The 23,649-nt window shown below is 45.8% G+C and overlaps 1 protein-coding gene across 1 annotated transcript in view; it reads right to left on the bottom strand.

Moving 5' to 3' along the window:
* CACNA1B (calcium voltage-gated channel subunit alpha1 B) overlaps positions 1-23,649 on the bottom strand; it is a 259,780-nt gene that overhangs the window by 141,459 nt on the left and 94,672 nt on the right. The window contains 3 exon segments of the mRNA XM_065737625.1: positions 17,786-17,973; positions 19,081-19,083; positions 22,117-22,269. Coding sequence (XP_065593697.1) covers positions 17,786-17,973; positions 19,081-19,083; positions 22,117-22,269 — 344 coding nt within the window.

The following is a 23,649-nucleotide window of genomic DNA, read 5'->3' on the forward strand; positions in this document are numbered from 1 at the left end:
ATCAGTGCCACTTGATCCTAACTGCAGGCCTAACCCAACAGGGAAGAAGTAGAATCAAAACACTTGTAATGATGTGCCACAATTACATCAGGATAAAGCATGGGTTTGCAAGAGGACTCCCTTGTTGCTCACCCACTGCTTTCAGCAGCAGCACCCAAAGCAAAGTGAAGCATTGCTGCAGGAGCACCCTGGGAACAGGCATGAATGGCTCACAGCCATTAAACTTGGCAGCATCAAACTCCCAAGGGAGATGTGCTGCACAGTAGGAAACTGAGGTACAAGGAGGCTAAGGGACAAAGTAGGGTCATGGTAGAAACAAGGACCCAGAGATATGTTCCTCAGGCACCTGAAGCCTATAAAAACAGTCCAGACACTCGAGTGCTACTCCCAATGAGCCCAGCAGCCACAGCTTCCTCTGCCCACCTGCAAGCTGCTTCTCACCCAGCATGAGCAGCCAAATGCACCCTCACCGATGCCTCCCACCTTTCATTTCACTGTTTTCTACAAGTCTGACCAAAGCCCACCCCTGCACTTCTCTAGGCTCCTCCATCTGACCCTGCTATGACAGCCACCCTAGAGCCCAGTGCCACTGTTCAAACTGGAGAGCCCAGGACACAACTGGGTGCCAAAGGACAACCTCAGTGTTAATCTGGGAGCTTTCTTCTCCCTGTCATGCAGCATCAAGCAGACTGACAACATCCTCAAGCAGCCACCCCACGGCCACCTCTCAGCAGAGATCTGTGGGTGAATATTGTCATCCGTAACAAACGCAGGAGCTAAAATGCTTCTGTCACGCAGGGAGATTAATGCCCTGAGCTCCCAATAAAGCCAAGAGAACAGAGTGTACTCCAGCCAAGCACGAGGTGCTTCCCACAGACAGACCTCAAGCAACCTGTCTGACAGCAGGGAAGGCCAGCACTAATGCAGACATGGAGTTGAGCCACTGCCTCATTATGCTAACAAGATGGCAGCTGCGTCTAACTATTAATTCATTTAAAGGTATGTTTTCACAGAATCACTACTGCTTGCAATGGGCTGTCGAGAGTAGAAGTGTTCTTCTATTACCTTTTGCCTTCCTTTTTGCACTCCTGGCCATAACCCTGCTTCCCAGGACACACAGGAAGGCAAAGCCCTGAAGATGAGTTTTTCATGTCTCTGGAGCTCCTTGACATTGCAGCAGCTGTACTCCACCCAGCCCCATCTGACCCCCATGCACTGGGACTTCTTCAGCCAACAAAGGCAGGCAAAGCCATGCTCAGCCATCGCTTTCCCACTCCAGCCCATCCCAGCAGTCAGTGCTCTGGGGACCCTAATTCTGGCTCCACGATGACCCTGGAACAGGCTGCCCAAGGAGGTGGTGGAGTCTCCATCCTTGGAGCTTTTCAAGAAGAGAGGATGTGGCACTGAGGGGCACGGGTTAGCAGGCATGGTGGGGATGAGGCAACAGTTGGATTAGATTATGTTAAGTGGTACTTTCCAACCTTAAAGATTTGATGGCTGGAGCATCAGCAGGGACTCACACCCCTCCGGCCTTGCAGCCCAACGCTGACTTCAGACAGGGCTGATCTAAGGGAATAGACACTGAGTTTGGTAGGAGAAGAAGACCTCCATAGCACTTTCTTGCCAGCAACGCTCCCATCAAAAGTGGGAAAACTGTCTCAGCCTCTGTAGAAAGAGGCCCACAGCACCAAGGAAGGGAAGCCTGTGCTTTTTATCAGGGTTGCTTAGAGTCTATCATCAAGTCCAAGCAACAACCCATCACCACCATGCCCCTCAGTGCCACATCTCCATGGTACCGGAACACCTCCAGGGACAGTGACTCCACCATTTCCTGGGCAGCCAGTTTCAGTGCCTCACCACTCTTTTAGAGAAGAAACATTTCCTAATACCCAGCCTGAAACTCCCGTGGTGCAACTTAAGGCCGTTGTCTCTCATCCTATCACTGTTAACTGGAAGCAGAGGTCAAACCCACCTCTCCACAACCTCCTTTCAGGCAGTCAGAGGGAGCATCAGTGTCTCCCCTCAGCCTCCCCTTCTCCAGACTGACTCATCTCAGTTCCCTCAGCTGTTCCCCATAAGCTTGTGCTCCTGACCCTTCACAGCTTCACTGCCCTTCTTTGGGCATGCTCCTGAGGTGGCATCAGTGATGGGTTCCTGGTTCTGGAATCCCAACATGATGAATGTGCATGACATTAAATTTGGTTTACATGCAGCCTTGGGAACAGGGGAGTTCCTGCCTCGGTTAAGAGGATGGTAAACCTGAAGCTTTGGAAGATTTACAGACAGAAAATTTGATCAAGTCAAATTAAGAATAATGCCCCAAATCCTAACCCCCTCTTTTCTCTAAGCAGACAGCACGGCTGCCCACACACTCCCACACTTCTCCAGCTACATTACAGAACATAACTATATTCCGAAATACAGAACTTAAATTTCACGTAGGAGATGACGGGGGGGGTTCCCACACATCTGGGCATGCGTGCCACCTGGCAAGAGCCAGCAGAGTGAACACTGAACCCATGGTCTGGATGAATCTAAGTGCTGAGGGATCTGCAGTCTGGAGCTGGAGCAAGCAGAAGTGCTGCCACCTCCCTGTGCTGCCCACAGCCCTATCCAGAAGTGACAGTATGTTTTTCTACTTTTTCCTTTTCTTTTTTTAAATGCCAGTAGAAGAGGAATATATCTCCCTTTCCTAAACAAGGACCCATTCTGCTGCTTATACCTTTCTTTTCTCAGCCATTTTAGAAAGGAACTACAACCTGGAGGCAATTTACTCATCTCTCTAAGGAAGAGATCTTTGTCCATCTCTCAGCATATTCTGTTGATGTGAAAGACAAGCAATTAATGGACCAGCACACAAACCTTCTGAAAAGCTTCCAAAGCAGGGTTCAATGAAGAAGAGATCTAATTTGACAGATACAGCCCAAGCTGAAACAGACCTCAGCTCCTCACTATGATTTTAGTCAAAACATGAACTGCATCTAGAGTTTACTCACTTTAATTCAACCAATGGCAGACCCTGGCTTATTTGGGGTAATTAAAGTGCAATCTTCCCTTAGATAAGTGCTTTTGCTTTGGGGAAAACTCTCGGCTGTCTTTGAGAGATGAAGTTTATTCACCTTTCATCTGATTTCTCACAATTCTCTGCACTCCGCTCTTGTTAATTAGCAACACCATTTATGCTTGATTCATTTCTGTCTGTTCCTATCTTAGGATTAGGCAAACATGGAAATTACCAGAAACAAAGTGAAACCAAAGCAATGAAAAGCACATACAATAAGCACACGGAGCCCTGCTCTAACCAGCACATTTTCTCCAGGCACCAAGCCCCTCCTGCTGAGCTTTCTTTTTACCTTGCACTAGAGACTATAAGGGCAGCAAACATAACTTTGCTGAGAAGGCCGTTCTCAGCTCAGTCTGTGGAATTAATGACTGATCTAGTCACAAAATCATCACAAACTCAAATGAAGTTTAATCTAGTCACTTCTCTGGGATGCTGCATGGTCCATATCATAGCCCAAATATCTCCTATTACAGAAAGTAACAAATCCTTTCACAGATGGACGATGAGTTATGTAGGCTTATATGAACTTAAGAGGTCCAAGTTCAAATCTAACTTTCATCTGAAGTCCCTGAATGTATAGCTGTAGTTAAGCATCAGCTTTCTCATCCAGGGCAAGAAGGTCTGAGAAAGTCTAGATCCCGTTCTGCTGAAATCCCTGCAGAAAACACATCTGCCCCAAATCCACCCTAAAACATAATCTCAAACCTCAAGCCTAGCTGAACATCTGATATTGTTTTCCATGTCTTATTTTTAACAAGGATGGTTACTAAATGGAACTGAATTGATTTATGTAAACCTTTTACAGTACTAAAACCCTCAGAAATAAGGCTTTTCGCCCAGAAATACCACCACATCCTGCAATGGGGAAGTCTATCCTTGGGTTTACAGAAGGTGAAATGGGGTCACAGGCAGGTGAGAGTTGCTCCCACATCTCCCAGTAGATCACTATGAGAACCAGTGAAATAAGTCCTATCTCTCAAGTCCTGACCCCACATTCTGGTTTATCATATGAAATATTAGAATCTGCAAAATAGCTGCATTCCATTTTTTTAAGATATTTTTTTCCTTTTTTTTGGTCAGTCACAGCTTAAATAAAAACTCTGGCACAAAGTCAGTCCAATAACTTTGGTTACTGACTTTCAGATGTTACAGTCCATTTGCAGAGAGCATCTGGTATTGAGCTCTGCAGGAACACGACAGCCAGGGATGGGGAACTGCTGGCGATTGACCCTTCCAAGCAAAATTAAATTGGCAGAGAGATGCATGTCCAATTGATGCTCAGGGGTTGCACGACCCACAGGAAGCAGATGACAGAGCACCTGCCTGGTGTGCTCATCTGTGTGAAGGAGAAAAGTAGAATGGGTTGGTCAATGACATTAGTGGTGAGACCAAATCACATTCCTTCATGCACTGAGGCAGAGTCAGACTGGGAGTCAGATGAGCATCCTTCCATTCGGGAGCAGTGGGCTTAGCCCATTCAGGTGCTCTAAGTTCCAGAAGTATCTCAAAACAGAAGAGCCTCAATCCAGCAAGATGCAGGAAAATTTGGAGTCACACACCAACACCAACTACACCTTGTCATTTTGTCTGCTTACACATATCCTAAGGCTAACTCCTGAGCTGGAGGTCTCCATGCATGTCCTGGGAAGGACAAGGTCTCGGGAACCACAGAATCATAGAATCACAGGACTGTATGGCTTGGAAGGGACCTCTAGAGATCAACCTCTAGGTCCAACCCCCCTGCCAAAGCAGCTTGCTAGACCAGGTTGCACAGGTAGGCATCCAGGCAGGTTTTGAATGCCTCCAGAGAAGGAGACTCCACCACCTCCCTGGGCAGCCTGTACCAGTGCTCCGTCACCCTGGAGGTCCACCCAAGGTCCAACTAACAGCAAATGATCAGATGATCTCCTCCTTTACTACATCATATTTATGCCTTCTATACCTTCTGAGAGCCCACTGGTCTTCAACACTGCTTTTTGCATTGTGCCTAAAAGCATCCAAATCTTGAACACAACGTCTGCTCAAAGTGAACTCTCTGGGAAGAGGTTCTCTACACCCCTTGCCCATTCATACCCAAATCACTGTATCTGAGAAGATCCTCTCTCATCACAGAAGACCTTTGAATTATTCCACTCCAACTTTTCACCTTCAAGATATGTGTCAGCCTGCTTCATCACCTTGTTCAAAGCCTACTGTTACTTCCTGGATCCATCTGTAATACCCCATGACCAAACAGGCATCAGAAAAAAATATCCACAAATCCTTTAAGTCTCAGGACACTAAAATCCATGGTGTTCTGAAACAAAGATGCTCCTTCTGCCCCCAAAAGGAGCATCCAACACCTCAGTCACTTGATATTTAAAGGAGCAGAACACAGGAGTTAATCCCTACTGGAATCAACTCAAAAAGCAGATGACACTTGGTAAAATCCTTGATGCTGGCAGCATTTAAATTTTCCTAGGATATTGCCAGCCATAGACAAGCATGTTCTAAGTACAGTTGTTGCATGCAGTAATAATATTAATTCAACCAAATTAAAATAGAAACCTAAAGCCCTCCCTTTATTTCTTCCCCTCTTCCAGCCTTATGCTTTCCAAAGAAGCACAGAGCTGGGGAGATGGAAAAAGCAAAAATGCTGATGTTTAATGCCTCGATCTGCAGGCTTACGGCTTCAATAAATCAATACGTAAATATGCTAACAGGACTTCTTGATAAAAAATTCATTCTGTCCCCTGATAGTGTGGACTCACTCAGCTGCTTTATTCATGAGCATGCCGAGCACTGTGAAAACTCTCATTCATTGTCAGGCCAAGGGACTCTACCTATTTATTTTTGCTAATCTCTCCTCTTTCTTATTTTAAACAGCTTTGAACTTGAATTATGAATGTAAATGAGGTCTAAGCAACTGCTGTAGGAAACAGGCAATGCATGTTCATGCTAAGGAAGGCCAGATCTATGATGGAGTAACCAGAAGAAGGCATTTCCCAACAATCATGCGACCAGTTACCCTGGGAACCACACTGAGCAGTTACAGTGCAGACTTCATTAGGAACAAGCATTTTACACACGAGCACCTTTTTCACGGCCACAGAGCAAGTCAGCAGCACAATGATGAGTAGACCTCAGGATGTCCGAGGCTCTGACACCTCAAAGCAGCTCCTAGGCTACTTCCTTGCAACTTCTGTTTGGCCATGAGTGACAGGAGATCATTGCCGATGACCAATGGAATGATCCACAGTCTACCCAGCAGCACTATGTCGCTTCTGCACCAAACCGGACCCTCTTATTTCATAGGTTCATAGGTTCATAAGGTTGGAAAGGACCTACAAGATCATCTAGTCCAACCATCATTTCGAAGCTCTCTAAAGCAGTATCTAACAAATAGCAAACCACCCCTACATGCATTTAATATTCATCACACATTTAAATTCCAAATCACTAGTAAAACCAAGTACTTCAGACAATTTCACCTAAGAGTAACTCAGACAGACACTAATAGGCAGTCAATTCATCCAGCACAACTCCACTTTAATCTATTATTAAAACCAGAACTGGAGATGCCATTGTTGTCTTCAAGTTTCTTTTCTCTGAAGTCACAGGCAAGATTTGCTTTCTGGGAAAGGAGAGACCTTACACCACCAGATACTCCCAGAAGGTTAGCACAGAGGTTGTAGAGTGTTTGAGGAAGGGTTGCTCCCTCAAAACCAGGTGCTGCTTTTGAATTTGAGACTCTTGGAAAGAGCACTTTTTTGTATTTCACTCGTTGCTTGAAAAGACATGTGTAAGTAAAGTTACACATAGAATCAGCCCAGGGCTTCCTTGATCATTTTTCTTTTACCAAACATCAAGGCTTAAGGAATATGCTGTCTTTCATCAAACAGACGAAGTCATCATCAAAATTACTCCCAAAGTCATAAGGAGAGAGGATTACAAACACTTACGTTTGCACACACAGTTATTTATGGTGTTCAAGGATACATGCAATATTTACATCAGGATATATATACATTCAGACTAAAATATGAATTTTGTTGGCCTGGTGGGTAGATACAGAATAAACTCGTCCTCCTGCTCAGCAGCCCCCATGGCCTATACCCCTAAGTCAGCAAGACAGAGCCACTCACATGGACAGATTCCCAGAACACTTAACAAAGAATTCAATACTCAGTCACTTTCTGACAATGACCATGGGAAATTGTGGATCGATGCCCAAAATCATTGCAGATAATGGCAATCCTAAGTATAATGCACTGGCTTGCTCATCATCTTAAATGTAGGTCTAGACTCTTCGTGAAAGAAAAAAGCCTAAGCCCTTCAAGCACTGATTTTCCCTCCCGACACTGCAGGCAAAAGCTTCCCAAGAAATTTTCAATAGCAGAAATCTGTTTAACTGAATTAAGTTCTTGATTGTATTTCATAAAATGTGAACAATAGGCTATTGTTATGTGCATTCCTCAACAGAGAATTAGGTTTGTGCAGAGTGTGGTCAGGCCACCTTCTCATTTTGTCTTCTAATGAGAATACCTCCAGCTGTACAGCTATCTCCTTCAGTCAATTATAAGCAAAAAATATCTTTGTAGGCATTTCTACAGCCTACAAAACAAGCTTGAGCTCAGAGCTCAATCACACTAACTTCAGAACGCAGCGAGACCCTCAGGTCCAACAGTCCTATGTCAATGCAAACTCTGCTTCTCAGGTCTGGAGCTCAAAACTGGTTTATTACCACCATTTTCCCAATTCAGACAGAAAAAAAGAAAATAAAAACAGTAGTTGGTCAAGATTCTCCTAGCTCTACCTAAAGATGTTTCACAAGGTTTTTATGCAACATTTCAAATAGAGCAGCAGTGCAAGGTTGGTTTGTCAGATCTCAGTCAAGTAAGAACTTGGTACAAGTCTTTGTATGTGTATCCTTCAAAATAGCAAATATATACTTCTAACCAGGTCAGGATGACCATCCTGGAAACTGCTAATGAGATATGAGCAGAGCAACTCTTAATCACAGTGCCACAACTACATTTGTCTTTAAAGCATCTTGAGAAATTTAATTAGCTCCTTAGCATGACTAGCATAGCCTGGAGGCAGGGAGATGAGCCCTATCTTCAACTGACCAGTTTAAGCTGGAGGCTGCAGCAGAGTCAAGTAATCAAAATATATATTAAAAAAGTGTAGTGAAAATCCCGGGGTGTGGTCACTTTGTGGAAGACCACCTAGCACCCAAGTTTGCACAGCTTCACAATTAATCAGTGTCTTATCTCTGTGCTTGATTGGATTACTGCACACCAAGTAATGAATCCATCTTCCACACAACAAGTTGGCTGTGGCACCACAAGCCCTGCACAGCAAAATTCTCCAAATTTACCTGCTTCTCTGCTGGGAAACAAGTGGGTATATGTTTTTAATCCAGCCAAATGCCAACTGGTTTATTAAAGATAAATGGCAGCACAGCAACAGATTCAATGGGTTGTACCCTGAGCTCCTGTGTGGCTACAAACCCCTGTAGATCCATGCATCCCCCAATTTATCAAGACTTTTCAGCCTAGACAAGGTGACTTGGATCTAGAGCATGTCTTGTTCCATGTTACATTGCTTTCCATACTTACTGGACAATTACCTCCTGTAAGAGAGTAGCTGAGCACGTGCTTGATTTCGATGCATGGAACTCCAAACAATGAGAGCATTGCTGGAAGAACCATAGAACCATTAAGGTTGGAAAAGACCACTAAGATCATCTAGTCCCACCATCAACCCATCACCACTATGCCTGCTAAACTATGCTCATCAGAAGATGCATTTTGATTTTAAAAAATCCCCTTTGAAAGTCATAACACTAAAAACTTTATCTGTTGGAGGAGAAGGAGAAGAGAGGCTTTGCTTGCAAAGGAGAGTGATGAACCTCCTGCCAAACAGCAGCTTCAGTTTGCACCTTTCAATGCACCCTCATGAGATGAGGCAGCGCGTCGAGCACAGAGAACCTCTGCCCCAGCAGATTGTTCCTTGCCTCCCTATCACTGACACAACACAGAAAACAGACCCGTGATCGCCATCTGTGCAGGTTCCTAAACCCAGCATCCCACCCACACACCGAGCATCCTACTCATCCCACCGTCAAGCTGCCTGAAGACAGCACAACCCCCTGTGCCAATACTGCACCCATTAGCGCAGCCTCGCTCTGTCTGTTCATCTGTGCCCCAGGGCACGAGCTCTGCAGATCAAAGACATCATCCTGAATCCCTGGCATATCCAGCCTCTTCTGCAGGTGCACCTAGCATTAGGTATTCTGGATTGCTGTAGGAACTACAACAGCCAAGTAAAGCCTTTGCCATTTTTTGCTTTTTCTTTCTTTTTTTCTTTTTCTGTAAAGTTTTCTTTTATTCTTTTCCACTTCAACCACAGATGTAGCAGTCATGGCTCAAGCAGGCTGGCATGCTTCTGAAAGCACCCAGCTGCTTTTATTTCCCTTTGTAGGAAACCGATGGCAGGGCATGTAAGAGAGCTGCTTATACCTCGCTGCTGTAATGTTGTCAAGCTGCAAGCGAATTTCTTCAGCTGGAGTTTTCACTTCTTGGCAGGCACTGGTGATTAAGCTGTTGTTTGGAGTGATTTTCATTTCTTTTCAGAGAGCAATTGCTCTGTTGAAAGGGCTCTTTAAGTTTCTATGATGTATGTCATTCTCCGGCTGTATACGTTAAAGCCTCCTATCAATGCCTGGAGGTGGCTGCCCCACAGTCATTCTGAATATACCTTCATTGAGACATTCAACAAAACGCAGAAAAATTCGGTGAGGCACTTAAACACTTGCTCAACTTTACATTTCCATTTGCTCGAGTGGTTTTCTGAGCTGGGTAATGTGCTGAATCAGGGATGAAGTGCCCCATCCTTTCAGCTTTACAGAGAACTTCCAGCAGACGTGGGGGCAGACAGACTGTTTTGCCAGACAGATGGAGACCCAGGCATGGCCAGAGACACGCATCAGACCTGTCTTAGCATCTAGATATTGCAGAGTTACTTCAGCCCTAGACAAGCTTCCCATTTCCTATTTCAGTATCTTCGCAAGCATGCCATACAGCACAGCTGCATATCTATGGGGCTGTGAGAAAGAGGGGGACTGAGTCCTTAGCAGGGTCTGGGGACAAGGGGAAATGGTTTCCATCTAAAAGAGGGGAGATTTAGATTGGATATAAGGAAGAAGTTTTTTACACTCAGTGCAATGAGGCTGCACAGGTTGCCCAGAGAAGCAGTGGTGCCCCATCCCTGCAGACAACCAAGGTCAGGCTGGATGGGGCTCTGAGCGCTGATGGAGCTGTGGGAGTCCCCGTGCACTAAAAGGAGTCGGACTAGATGGCCTTTAAGGGTCCATTGTAACTCAAATGACTCTATAGTTCTAAAAGATCTGAGACTCACCCTTGGGCGAGCAGACCCCATGGCACTCCAAAACCCAGGAGAAGGGGGAGAAAAGCATGAATAAATGAATACTGTCCAAGGCAGAATTTAGAGTGGTGAAAATCTGTTGTGCAGGCAGGTCATCCTCCTACACAAGACCCATCAGGCTGCAGATTCCTCCCATTTAGATCTGTCTCACAGGGGCCAGAAGAGAAATTCAGTCGAGCAGGTGAAGGCTGAGCTGCTCATTTGTGCTAATTTGTGACACTGCTGTATTACATACAGCCAACCAGGTCTCACTACTAACAGTGCTATCTCAAAGCCTGTTGTTAGACATCTCTCTGGGGAAACCCGAGTACAAAATCCAATCCACTTTCTGCTCCAGAGCAAGGTGCTGAGGACAGAGCATGGAGTCCTAGGATGGGTCTTAAGATGTGGAGAACACTTGTTATTTTCACACAGCCGTCAGGTTTGTGCCTGGAGCAGGACACAAGTGGTAGGCTGCTCTGTTTGTACAATAATTTCTGAAACCTGAGGACTACACAACTGTCACAAACAAACGATAACCACAATTTAAGCAAATGAATGTCAGCTTCAAAGATTCGTTTAGCTACACAATAATAATCTTCCCTGTTACTCAAGCCAAACACACATTGCAACAGCACAATGGGGATGCAGCAGGCTGAGAGCCAGCATGAAGCATGGGTGAAACCCACACCTCTGTAACCAGGTCTGTGTATCAACCCATTCCAGACCTCTCAGCCTAATCTTCCTGTAAGCAATTTGTCTTACCAAACCACCAGAAACCAACAGTACCTCTCAGCAGCAGCGAGGTGGATTATCCATCACCCTGTGTGCACGCAGGAGATGTCGAACCCTTATTAGAAGATTACAGTCATCCTAACTGAATAGTAAATACTATTTGCCACCAACAGCACTCAGGGATTTTTCCTTCTTTATGAAACTGCAGGGAGGAAAAGAGCATCGTTGCTCACATCAGTGCAGCAGCACCTAACTCTGGTACAGGTGCTGAGCCTCCACTGCTCCAGCACACACTGTATGTGCACTGCCAGCTCTGTAACCAGCACTCAGACCTGGGCATCTCTCTTCATGCTCAATGTATTCCTAAGAGCAGCCTCACTGTGACAATAAACACTCAGCACTGGTGAACATCAGATCCCAGAGACCATCCATCCCTTAAGTAATGCCACGGGGAGTTTTGCTGTCTGTGTTCTCCCTGCACTCACATCCCAAAGTTCTGGCAGATGCCACACTCCCAGATAGCATTTTAGGTCAGGCAACACAACATCAGAAAGTCAAAAGTCCCCAGAAACACACGTGAGCTCTCCAAACAACTAGGTAAAACAGATTTTCTTCTGCCCCAATAAATTCCAACATATCCACCACCTCTGGGCTGGGCAAGGAGCAATAATTACATCCTGACCTTCTCTTCCTGTGTCTTTATAGGAATCAGGAAATTCAAAGACACAAAAAGGAATAAAAAATATCAAGTGAATCATTCTAAATTCAGTGAGTGTGTAGTTCTAGCTGAGATCCAATTTAGGGTAAACTTACATTTTATTTGAACTGTTCCTTCCTACTTCGAAGCATATTAGGTTAGGCCCAGTCCACACTCTTGTAATACCCATCTGACACTAATATTTGACAGTAAAAAAATAAAAGAAACAGGAAAATCTCTTGCCATTAAGATCAAAAGAGGGTGAGAGTACACTTTGACATTTCTCCTTTCCTGGAAGGAGTCCCTGTTTTGCAAAGCAAATTCCACCATGTTATCCTTGAGCTCCGTCAGAAGAAAGATAAAAGGTGAAAATATGGCACTTTGAATGTCAGCATCCAGGTTCCTACCAGCTCCAGGTGAATCAGGTTTGAGCCATCGTTTCCTGTAGGAGAACTGGGGCCACCAAGCTGCAAACCATGCTCTTCATCTCCTTGGAAGCTCAGTGCTCACCTCAACTGGCACAGCTGCACCAGGAGGGTTATGTACCAGGTAACGGCAAGAGGACCACAGCACAGAGCCCAAAAACCTTCCCAAACCACTGAGTATATAACCAAATCACTGAGCTCAAAGCAACCACAACCATGGCATTAGGTCTACTCAAAGCTATTTCACTTACAGTTATCAGTAATATCTCACATGTGGTTTAAGGCCCTGTAGAGTAACTGGTGCTTCTATAGAGACGTACAGCAGTGGGGAGTTTGTAGGCAGGAACAAAACTTCTCTGTTTTTGCACACTTTGCAGAGCAATCTGAGGTTCCCACAGTGATCAGGATTGAGAGCGGGAGAGGTGTCACAATGGATGAGAAGGTCTTGCATGGGAAAAGCTAAGAATCACTGCCATGGGAAGAAAACCAGAGCTTATTCTGTCATCTGTTTCATGGGTGTCCATTCTTTTGGCTTGTCTGAGCTGCATTAAGTGAATGGCAATTGTCTTGGGCTGCACACACAAAGGTCGCTCCAAAAGTGATGCATCCTCCCATGAAAAATGAGCACAATAACACTACTTGATATTTTTCAACACAGTCACCACCACTAACTGCATTTTCACCAGCAATGAACAAGAGCATAGGTTCATAAGGTTGGAAAGGACCTACAAGATCATCTAGTCCAACCCTCCTCCTATCACTATCCCTACCCAACTACTAAATCAAATCCCCAGATACATACTGCATTTGTAAAATTCTGCACCAGCAGAGGTGACCACTGTCACTACTGCTGAAATGCACTGCCCACTGCCTCTCTGTGCTCACACCCACTGGCTGGTCTCCATAAACATTCAGTAAATGCCAGTGAATGCCAATGGGTGCCATTTTTTCCCCATGAAGGAGTGTTAGGACGCACTTTTGCTCCACGTGAACTTCCACGTCAGACACCATCCTGCCAGACTGCCCCTCTGCTGACATCTGTCACACAGCAACAAAATGTGATGGAATACTGGTAGGAAATTTCAGCCTCTACTGCCATACCACCAACATTTGCCTCTGACACCATGGGCCAATATAATAAAATAGCAGGCATTACTTTCAGAGCAGCCCTCATGAAATATATGATACAGTTCATGCATTAAAGTAACAAAACTTGTTTTAATCTTCAGTATTTTTCATAAAATAAAATAAAATGAGAGCAAAAAACCACAGACTAGTGGGATATTTGGCCTTGTTTTTGTGAAGCTAACACGTCGGGATGGTTCCACCGCAGTGGGTGCAATCCTCAGTGGGTTCTCAAGGTGTTCCTCAGAGATTTTTGATGACATTTTACTCTTCCTGTACTTCACCTTTGACATAGCTGTTCACAAGTGTACGTACTGCCAAAAAGCAGTGATGGCATGCTAGTGAAGTGAGGAATGTTTTTCGCTGGTAAGAGATGTGGCCGGATTTTTGAGTTGAATGTCTGATTGCCTATGCACTCTGTCTGAAAATTTGCAGGAAATGTGTCTATGTCAACTGAAAATTATGAACTTATGAACTTATGAAAATGGAGTTGCAAATATACTAACAAATCAATGACTTTTTTTTGTATTGTTTTCTTGCCATCTTGAAACCTCAAATTCCTTTATCAAAATGGAAAGCAAGGCCATATATTTTTTGCTGCTCACGGGACTGCATTTAGCCAAGGAACCAAAATACATGCAATGATTGGTGGCAACTTGAGTCAGCAGCACATTGCACCCTCCCCACGCCTAGGGTGATCCATAAAACCAGCTTTTAATTGGATAATTATTCCTGGAGAAAGATCAGGACAGACTTACCTCAATCAGAACGTTCCTCAGAGCTTTACCTGCTCTGGTGTTAAGGGGCTCACAAACCAGTACACCTCTTGTTGAACATCTGTATTATCCCATCCCCCCTCCATGCTTGTCCCCAGCGCTCAGCCTCAGCTCACCTATTCTCCCTCACCTTCAGCAAAAACATGGGGAAAGCGTGGAAGCGTTCTCCTCCCTCAGGGCTAACATCCTCTGGTCACTGTCAGCTGTGCTTCCATCGGGTTAACAAGTGCAGTGTGATAATATTCAGCACATTAAAATACTTCATGAGCACTAATGAATGCATTTACACAGTGGTTCCAAGAGACGCTCTGATCACCAGTTACCACTTACCAGCTCAACAATAGTTCTTTCAGGCTCAAGCAAAGCAGGCACTCCTGCTGTTCTACATCATTCCCATCCCTGTGTGATGCTCCAGGTGAATGCTACTTACCTCGGGAAGGCCCCTTCCTCAGCAGAACCCGGTGTCAGCACCACCAAAGCAGGACTGACAATGGTGCATCATCCTGCTGCAGTGGCCAGAGCATCTTGTACCTGAACGGCGTTGCTGCTCACAGTGATCTGGTGCTCTAAGGAGGTTTTCTCCAATTTCCCAGTCTAAAAGATGCTCTTCCTCTACTTCAGAAGACAAAAGGTACTTTGTCTCCTCAGGACGCAGTGACCTCCCAAAATCACCTGTTGCTTCTTGTGTCTTTTTGGCTATAAGCACACCATAGCTGACAAATCTGCAGCCCGCAGGAGTGCTCCTTTCGAGATATTGCTCTGGTGCTTTTTTGCTGCTGACTCAGGAAGGAGTTTTCCCCAGCTTACTCTTAAAGCACTTCACCTGATTAACGATTCAGTCTCTTTGCTTCGAGCATAAATCACCCTCCAGACAAAGCCTTGCTAGAAAGCTTTCTTTGGCCCCAATTAAAACGAAACTCTGTGAAAGTATAAACAGTGGATCAGCAAGGAAAAATTGGGCTGAGATTTGTGAGCCAGCTTTCTCTCTGCCCTCCTAATTCCTCAGTTTATCATGAGAGGAGTGGATACTCACAAGGTAATTACTGACTGCAAAGCTTTGCCTTTGATGGCGTTTTTCTCTAAATCTGTATGGAAGTTGCATCTGCACCCCATGCAAAGTCCCGAAGAAGTGACTCAATAACCCTCACACAGCACAAAGAACCTTTGGAAAGACCTGAGCCAAAGTCACCGAACAAAAGCTCCCTCTTTTCATGGGGATCGTTCTACTCCAACCTTCAGACACAGCCCTAACTTTCCTGTCTTGAAGATTTAACCAATTCTCTCCCCTGGTTATGACAATGCAGAAGTGGTAAAGCACATCTAACCCTGTGACCGACCCCATCCTGACTGCAAAGACAAACTCTAGCTCTCAGCACCCCACGGCAGGAAGAGGAGCAGTAACAAAACCCCATTCATGGAGCGCGATCAATCAATCACTCTTTTGCAGAAGGAAATGAACGGCCCATTAAGGAAGCAGCCGGTAACCTCAGCTTCCCCGTAATAGCTCTCAGTCCTACGCTGCCTGGCGTCCCAGGGATTTCAGCCCTAAGGGCGGACCCGAGGTGGGGCCATCTGCTTTAACATCAGGATGGAGGAGGGTGTGCAAAAAGCAAGGCAGCAAATCCACCCCAGCCAAGCAAACCCAGCATATGGCAGTGGTCAGACAAGGGCAGGGGGAAAGGAAGATCAGCCTTCCTCAGTTTCTGCTCGGTGGGAGAAGCAGCACCAGCTTTATTCCTTATTAATGCATAGTCACGGTTTACACAGACTGCATCTTGTAGTCCCACAGACCTTTGCAGATCTTAATTAAGCTACACGTTGAAAGTAGGTTCATAGCTCTGACGAGGATCCTGCACCTCGGGAATACAACTTTCCTGCAGGAGAGATGGCAGAAAAATGCATTGCACCACTGCAAAATTTTCCTGGATGCAAGAGGCAACACCTCATGATAATCCAGTATGGCTCCAGTAGGAGCCCAGCTGATTGCAGCTGAGAGCAGATGAGAGGCTGGCCAGAGCTGGAAGGACTCCTCACACTGCTGTTAGCTACAGACGCCCGTTGCACTGGGTGTGCAGCCATAGCTGCAGCTAGGTTTGGGCTTTTGCTTCCTTTTTACGTTTGACAAAGCTAGAGTGGGCATGGAGAAACCAAGATGAAAGCCAAGCAGCCAGAGAACAGCTGATGGCTGAAGCTGAGGAAAACTGAAGGGCTATGCAGGGTGGGTCTTCTCCACCCACATCTTTCTTTGGCTGCTAACTGGCAAAAGGACAGCCAGCTCTTCAGAGAGCAGAGCAGCACAGGAACGGGGCTCGGGAAGAGGGGCAGAGGTGGCTGAAGTCATCAGGTGTGGGAAGACTGCCAAGTAACACTGCACACACTACTCTGCAAGTAAACCATCCAGAGGTCCTCGTATCCAACAGAGACGTGAACTCACCAGCCATTAAAACCTAACCAGGGTTGGGGTCTCGGGCAAGGCCTGATGTTGTACGGCAAATAAATGCTGCATCTCATCCAGGCATCTATTTCCAATTAGATTAAGGGACATCTAGAATGATACTATAATAATTTTTGAAGCAATCCCCACAATCAATACCCCAATACTAAACTCTGTTTTTTGCATGTGGTACAAAAAGCAGTTTGGGAGAAGATGATCTAATACACCACATATTGATTAATCAATCCTGGCCAGGATGCTAATGGGCTTTTCTTACAATGGTTGGCATTAGAAGAAGGAGTGGGATTGTTGAATGAGAGTGGGAGAACCTGGTTGTGTGATAAAGTTTCAAGGCAAGAGGAGGGCATGCAGTGGGGAAATGAGCCCTTGTAGAGATCAATTTAAGCAGGCAAAGACTTGGAAGAAATAGAGGAACTGAGCTATGAATGAAAAAGGTGATAAATCAGATATATCAGCTTCAAGCACTGACAATTTGTACCTTACAATTTACTGTGGTTGATATTAATAATACTTTTCCTGTTGCTACAGAAACTCTCACAGGAAGGTCTGCTGAAGAGCCCAGCATGGGTCCAAAGTCTATAATGAAGTAGACGGAATATTTTGTAGTCCTACCAGTCAGGGAAATGGTCTATTAATGCCTGCCATGGTTTATTTTCCACATCGGCACTTCTACCTAAGACAGGACATGATAATTCAGATCATCCACACATAGCTGTCAGACCATCCTTCCTTCCACAGTCAACAGAAAGTATCAGCTTAGTCATACATTGCTAAATCATCTCCTTCGTGCCTCCATACTGGATAAAGTCCTTTACTATCCTAGGAAATGGAAGTACAGAACAGTTGGATTATCCTTCAGACCTGTTATACCCACTGTGGAAATATGGGAAGAGCTCAGCAATGTGTGAATGTGAGGACAGTAATTCTGCAGGCATGAGGTTCCCACTGTCTCTTGAAGAGTCAAAAAGGACCACACCCCTCCCCTCTCCTCCCCCAAAAAACGGCACACAAATTGACTTATTTTTTTCTGCACAACCATTCTCAAACTGATGTAACGCATATCAGCACCCAGGAGCCCTACAGCCCCAGCTGCAGACTCACATTGTAGAGGATGTCGGTCCATCCCTCCATGGTGATGCACTGGAAGACCGTGAGCACAGCAAAGAGGATGTTGTCAAAGTTGGTGATGCCGTAGTTGGGCCCTTGCCAGTACTCCCTGCAGGTGGTCCCACTTTCACACTGCCTGGCAGGAGGCTCCTCTCCACAAGGAAAATCTCCCACCTCTTCACCTGTACAGGAGGAAGAGAGGGAGAAAAACTTACTGACCCAAGCCAGACAAGCAACTGGCACTGCTGGATCCTCCTTGCACCGTCACATGAACCTGGTTTGCATTTCCTGGTGTCACTCTGAGCATGTAAAACATGTTACACATGCAAGCATTTATATACTGCCATGCTTCAAGGGGCAGTTAACTGACAGAGTGGAGCAGAACTACCCCTGAGCTGCTCACAGTTCGCTTCAGTGCTCAGCCAGATCATATATAGAACCACAACCATCTTGGTTATAAAGATCTTCAGGATCACCATGTCCAACATGACCTCCGAGTTCCAGCACTAACCCATGCCCATTGGTGCCACCAATGAGATGCATCATTAAAAAAATATAGTGCATTTAAATGAAAGTGAAGGTTTGTGAATGGTTGCATACAAAGATACACTGTGAGATGCTGATACAGCTTCACACAGCGTAGTTTATTGCTCAGCTCCAATCTCATGGTAAAGCTCCATGCTTCTGCCCCAAGGTCAGAGTCAGCATCCAGCAGCAGGGATGTGGCTGCTCCGCTGAGCTTTGGTTCAGGGGGAAGTAGCCTGAGATGGCTCAGAATCACTGGGGATGAGCAAAAGTGTCCCATGTCTTCCAGGGCCGGCTGTGAGTCATTGCAGCCCTCCAGAGACACTGTGAGCACCAGCAGAGAGCAGTTAGGAAAAATAAAGTGCTGGGCTTACAAAGTAAATAAACACACCAAGAAACATCCCTGCTTACACAGAGTTGCAGTTCTGGAAATATTAAATGGTTTTAAAAGTGACACGTTACGGTAGTGGAGCAGCAAACTCCACAAAATCAAATTCACCGGGGGGGGGGTGGGGGGAACAAAATCAGCACTAACAATAATTAGGAATAATCATCCCACAGAGAGCAAAGCCTGCAGGAGGAAAACAAGCCCATCAGTGTGGCTGCAGGATGTGGATGTGTGTGCATGCGCAGCCTTCTCCTGTTGACTCAACACCTCAACGAGGGCATCGCTCCCCAGATCCCATATGGGTCACTGCAGGCTCTGATAAGGGGTTGGTGAGACGGGGCTGTGCAAAGAAAGATCAAACCTGGCTCTTGCTGACCATCTGTGAGCTCTAACTGAGGTTTTCTCTCTTTGGCCTCTTGCTGCTCTAAAAAAGCAATGGGCATCGTTTTTCTTTCGGAGAGAAAGACACTGCTCCCATAGCCGGAGGGGAGAGAGAGGAGGAAGGGAAGCACCAGGGAAAAATGGGAAGTGAATGTGATGTCCCCTGTATTCCAGAATGGATTCAGAGTGGGTGCAGATTCGCCTGGGCGAGTTGCAGAGGACATCTGCTTAAAAACTACCCTGTGTCAGCAGAGCAAGACTGCGTGGAGGCTGCCAGGAGAGGAAAACAAGTCTGGCACCCACCAGACAATATACAGCTACTAATTTTTTTCTACCCATTTTTCATGCCTGGCTGAGTGCATTCAGCCTTGAATGAACTTTTTGCCATATTCTGGTCCCCAGAACATCTCCGTCATCGTCCATTCCTGCAGGGCGACTGGGCTCGCAGAGCTAAAGCAACACTGACTGCAGATTCCTTCACTTTCTTCCCTCCACAATGAGCTGAACCCATGACTGGCACCCCTCACCTTGGTCCTCGATTCCAGGAAAAAATCTCCAGAGTTTTCTCACTCGGAGGCTTTGAATAGAAACCAGAATGAGCAAGTCCTCATCCACCAATCTGTGACCCTTTGACACAGGCATCTTTTTTGATGAGGTTCACATTTGCACACTGAAGTCAGTCCTCAGAGCCCGTGGTCTCAGGCCCGGGCTCGTTAATGCACCGCTTTGGAGCTGATGAGCACTTAGGGTTTGAAAGGCTGCGCTGACGGCACTGCGGGATGCTCTGCTGCTCCGCTTGGGGACTGCAGAGCCAGGAAGCCTCGCTGCCTTTCCAGAAGCATCATTTCCTGCAAAGCGGGTGGCATCGATCCCCATAACTCACCCTACAACGAGTGCATCAGTAGGGGAAAAGTGGGGTTCAGTGCCCGTAAGCACAGCCGCTTTCTGCACCACTGAGATGCCAGGTGCTGTGGTGCAGAGATGCGACAAGCAGCATTTTCTGGCTGTGCTCCCAATTCCTGGCTGGGGGTCACTCAGCAAGCAGCAGTCGCTTGCACACCATGGGGCATGTGACAAAATCTGTTCTCAGCCCCCAGCTTGGCACTGAGACCTCTCAGTCATCGCCGATGTCAGGATTGTTTGCAGAGAACACAAACAGTGCTGGGGTTTATTTTTTTTTTCCATTCTGAGTTAACTAGTTTTCTGGGGAGGAAATACGTCTGTATTATTTTGCCCACTGGCTGCAGCCACCCCAGCACAGAATGAGCTGCAGAGCCCAGTGCTCCCAGCCTGCAACCTAGGCTGGGGGTTGCAGGCTGGGGTTAGGGCTGCAGTGCAACACATCTGAAAATGCTCCTCAGAGCTGCAAATCTTTTCTTATTATTTTTCTTAATTGCTTTCTCCTTGCCATCTCAACGAGAGCTCTGCCACTCCCTGCACACCTCTGTGGTCACCATTATTGGTTTTCCTGTGCAGTCGTTGCAGTGAGCTGAGACTCTTCTGCTTAGCACCAAACACACCCACAGCAAAATAATTTTCCTCTCCTACCAATCCAGCCCAAAAAACTTATCTGAAAGGCTGGTTGAGCACTGGCACAGACTGCCCAGGGGAGTGGTGGAGGTGTTCCAGGACGGTGGAGACGTGGCACTGAGGGATGTGGTTTAGTGGACAACGTTGGCGTAGGTCCATGGTTGGGTTGGATGATCTTAGAGGTCTTTTCCAACCTCAGTGATTCCATGAAACCCCATTTCCTCTAGGAATCACTGCGTGCTGCTCGCAAACAATCTCCAAGCACACAACTGTCCTTAACAAGCTGTGTTCTGTTTTGTTAATGTTCCTTAGGAACATAAGATAAAAAACAATTTCTCCCTTCCTCTTTTTGCAAAGCTCTGTGTAAACTGAATATATTAAACTGTTTCCATGTTGTTTATTACAAACCTTCGTGAAGGATGCCCAGAGATTTGGCTGGGATATTCTTTTATTACTGTTTGAATGCACATAATAAATCAACCTGAAGACCTATTAGTGATAATCACTGAAAATATAAGACTGTGCTTTAAAGATGGTCAATTATACCTTAAATTGCCATCTTTTGGAGACAGGAACAATATTTTCATCTGTGGATGGTCAAGATAATCAGCACCTATTAGCACTGTTACAGCAGAAATATTAAAAATCTACATGGAAAAAAAATGGCTTTTTTATTATAATTGAATTGAGTTCAGCAAAGCTGAGCACCTGCTGCACTGCCAGTGCTACACAGTGCCTGCTCCTATCCACCTCATTCACTTTCATGAGTGCTCCCTGCCCTGCTCTGTTTGAAGGGTACTTTTAACCTTTCCCCATCAGAGGGCTCCTTGTTTTTCATCTATTTACCCACTTTACCTTTTCTTTTTTTTTTCAAATTTTTTGAGTTGTTCCCAACCTTCCCAATATTATCTGATGTCCTCTGGCTACCCGTGCAATTTGTCCAAGAGACCTTGCAAGGAAATCTACTGTTAGCAGCAGTTTGTAGAGCCAAACCCTCTGAATACAGAGACCAACAGATTGAAATGAAAACGTGCACTTCAATAGGCTGCAGCCATCAGCATATATCTATTATACACCTTCCCACAGATGCCTATGGCCACGGATGGAGGCCTGGGCAGCCTGGCCTGGTGAGAGGCAGCCAGTCCATGGCAGGGCAGTTGGAACTGTATGATCTTTAAGATCCCTCCTAACCCAACCGTTCTATGATGATTGTGAAGTGAATCTCCCATGAGAGAGATGCCCTAAGCACCTTTGTACCACTCTTGTGTAGGTAGACAGCAATCTACTAGCACCAAGAGTTGGTGTTGAAGTGTCAGGAAGATCCATCCCAGGGTATGTAGGGTACACACAAGTCTGTTAACTCAGTAAACACGGGAATGGAAAAGCCACATGAAAGCAGAATGGGGAAAGGAATCTTATGGAGACGGAAAGAGAGATGGAAAGCACGGAAACTCGAAGTGCCATGAGATACACTGGGATGGCAGCAAAGCTCCAAACTCACCTGTCTCGTTAGAGAAGCAGGTTTTGTGAAACTTCCCCATGTAGAACTCCAAACCGATGATGGCAAACATCACGATGGCGAAGAAGAGGAGCAGCCCAATCTGAAGGAGGGGCACCATCGCCTTCATAATGGACTTGAGGACAACCTGCAGACCTGCAGGGACAGGGAAATTCAGGTTATCAGGGAGGGAAGGAAAATCAGGGCTGGGGCAGGGGGGTAAGGTGTGGGACATTGGGCATCTCAGGGACAGAGTAGAACTCTGTGCAATGCTGCTTTCCTAGGGCACTGTAAAGAAGCCTTCACACACAATATTTCGGACACACAGTCAGCAAAGTTATATTTTTCTGATCTCCTTTCTTCAGATCTCAGATTCAAAGGTCTCTTAAGCTTCAGAGACGTAAAAAGGACATTTTCCACAGTTGGTGGAGACCCCAAATTCAGCTGGGAGCCAAAGCAGGCCTCTCTGACATTTCCCCTGACAGAGCCTGTGGCCTGAGGCCTGCTTCCATGAGACCAGCACAGAAGCAAAAGGAACAAAACCAGACCCAAACACTCCCCCAGGGCTCTCCATCTACAGCTTTTTCACAGGCACTAAAACTCATTTTCAATTAAAACCAGGGGAGATAAGGCTAGAGAGGCTGGCGAGATGGAGGTGTCAGATAACGTCATGCAGACGCACATAACAGAATAAATTCAGCGATAACTGGCAGCTGAAAGCCACCTTGGTGGCCTGCTGTAAGGTGCTGAGAAGGAAGGGTCACCGCTGTCTCACCACCTTGCACTGTTCAGCACTGCTGAGGACACTATGGGGGCATACAGGATTAAAAAAAAAGCATTAAGATCTGTTGGAGAGGAAAAAACATCTAGAGAGTAGAAGAAAAGCATAGAGATGTTTGTGTGAATGAGCCTCGAGTTTTACATTTACTAAAGGGGGGAAAAAAACAGCAGTGCACACAGCTTTCACTAAAACAATCAAATAATGCCATATGGGAAAATACTGTTGCCCAGAGAGGTGATGATGCCCTGATCCTGCCGGCACCCAAGGTCAGGCTGAATGGGGCTCTGAGCACCTGATGGAGCTGTTGGTGTCCCTGTTCACCACAGGAGGTTGGACCATATGACTTTTAAAGGTCCCTTTCAACTCAAGTGATTCTATGGCAATGATTGTACAGGTCCAGGGCATTGCCACCACGTGGGAGAGCACATCTTATCTGGCCAGCAACACCCCAAGGGGTCACAGCCTCTAGCAGGGATACCAGGACCTGGCATTTCTGTAAAAGTTTATACCAACTCTTGAGCCTCATTTTTTTTTTTCCTCAGCACTCAGTGAGCTGATACTTGTGCTGGCTGGAAGTAATTTAAGTCAAAATTCCCCATCTTGAGGCCCTTTTCCCCATAGCAGTCATCAGCAGAAGCAATATCTTTTAATGAAGTGACTGTAGTACGTGGAGAAAGCAGATGCTATTTCAAGTGCACATGACACATCCTAAACTACCTGAATAAAAAAATAATCAGATAATAAAATAAATTAAA

This window comes from Cyrtonyx montezumae, unplaced genomic scaffold (assembly GCF_038088225.1).
Source record: "Cyrtonyx montezumae isolate F1298 unplaced genomic scaffold, pur_monq_1.0 scaffold_20, whole genome shotgun sequence".
Lineage (NCBI taxonomy): Eukaryota > Metazoa > Chordata > Aves > Galliformes > Odontophoridae > Cyrtonyx > Cyrtonyx montezumae.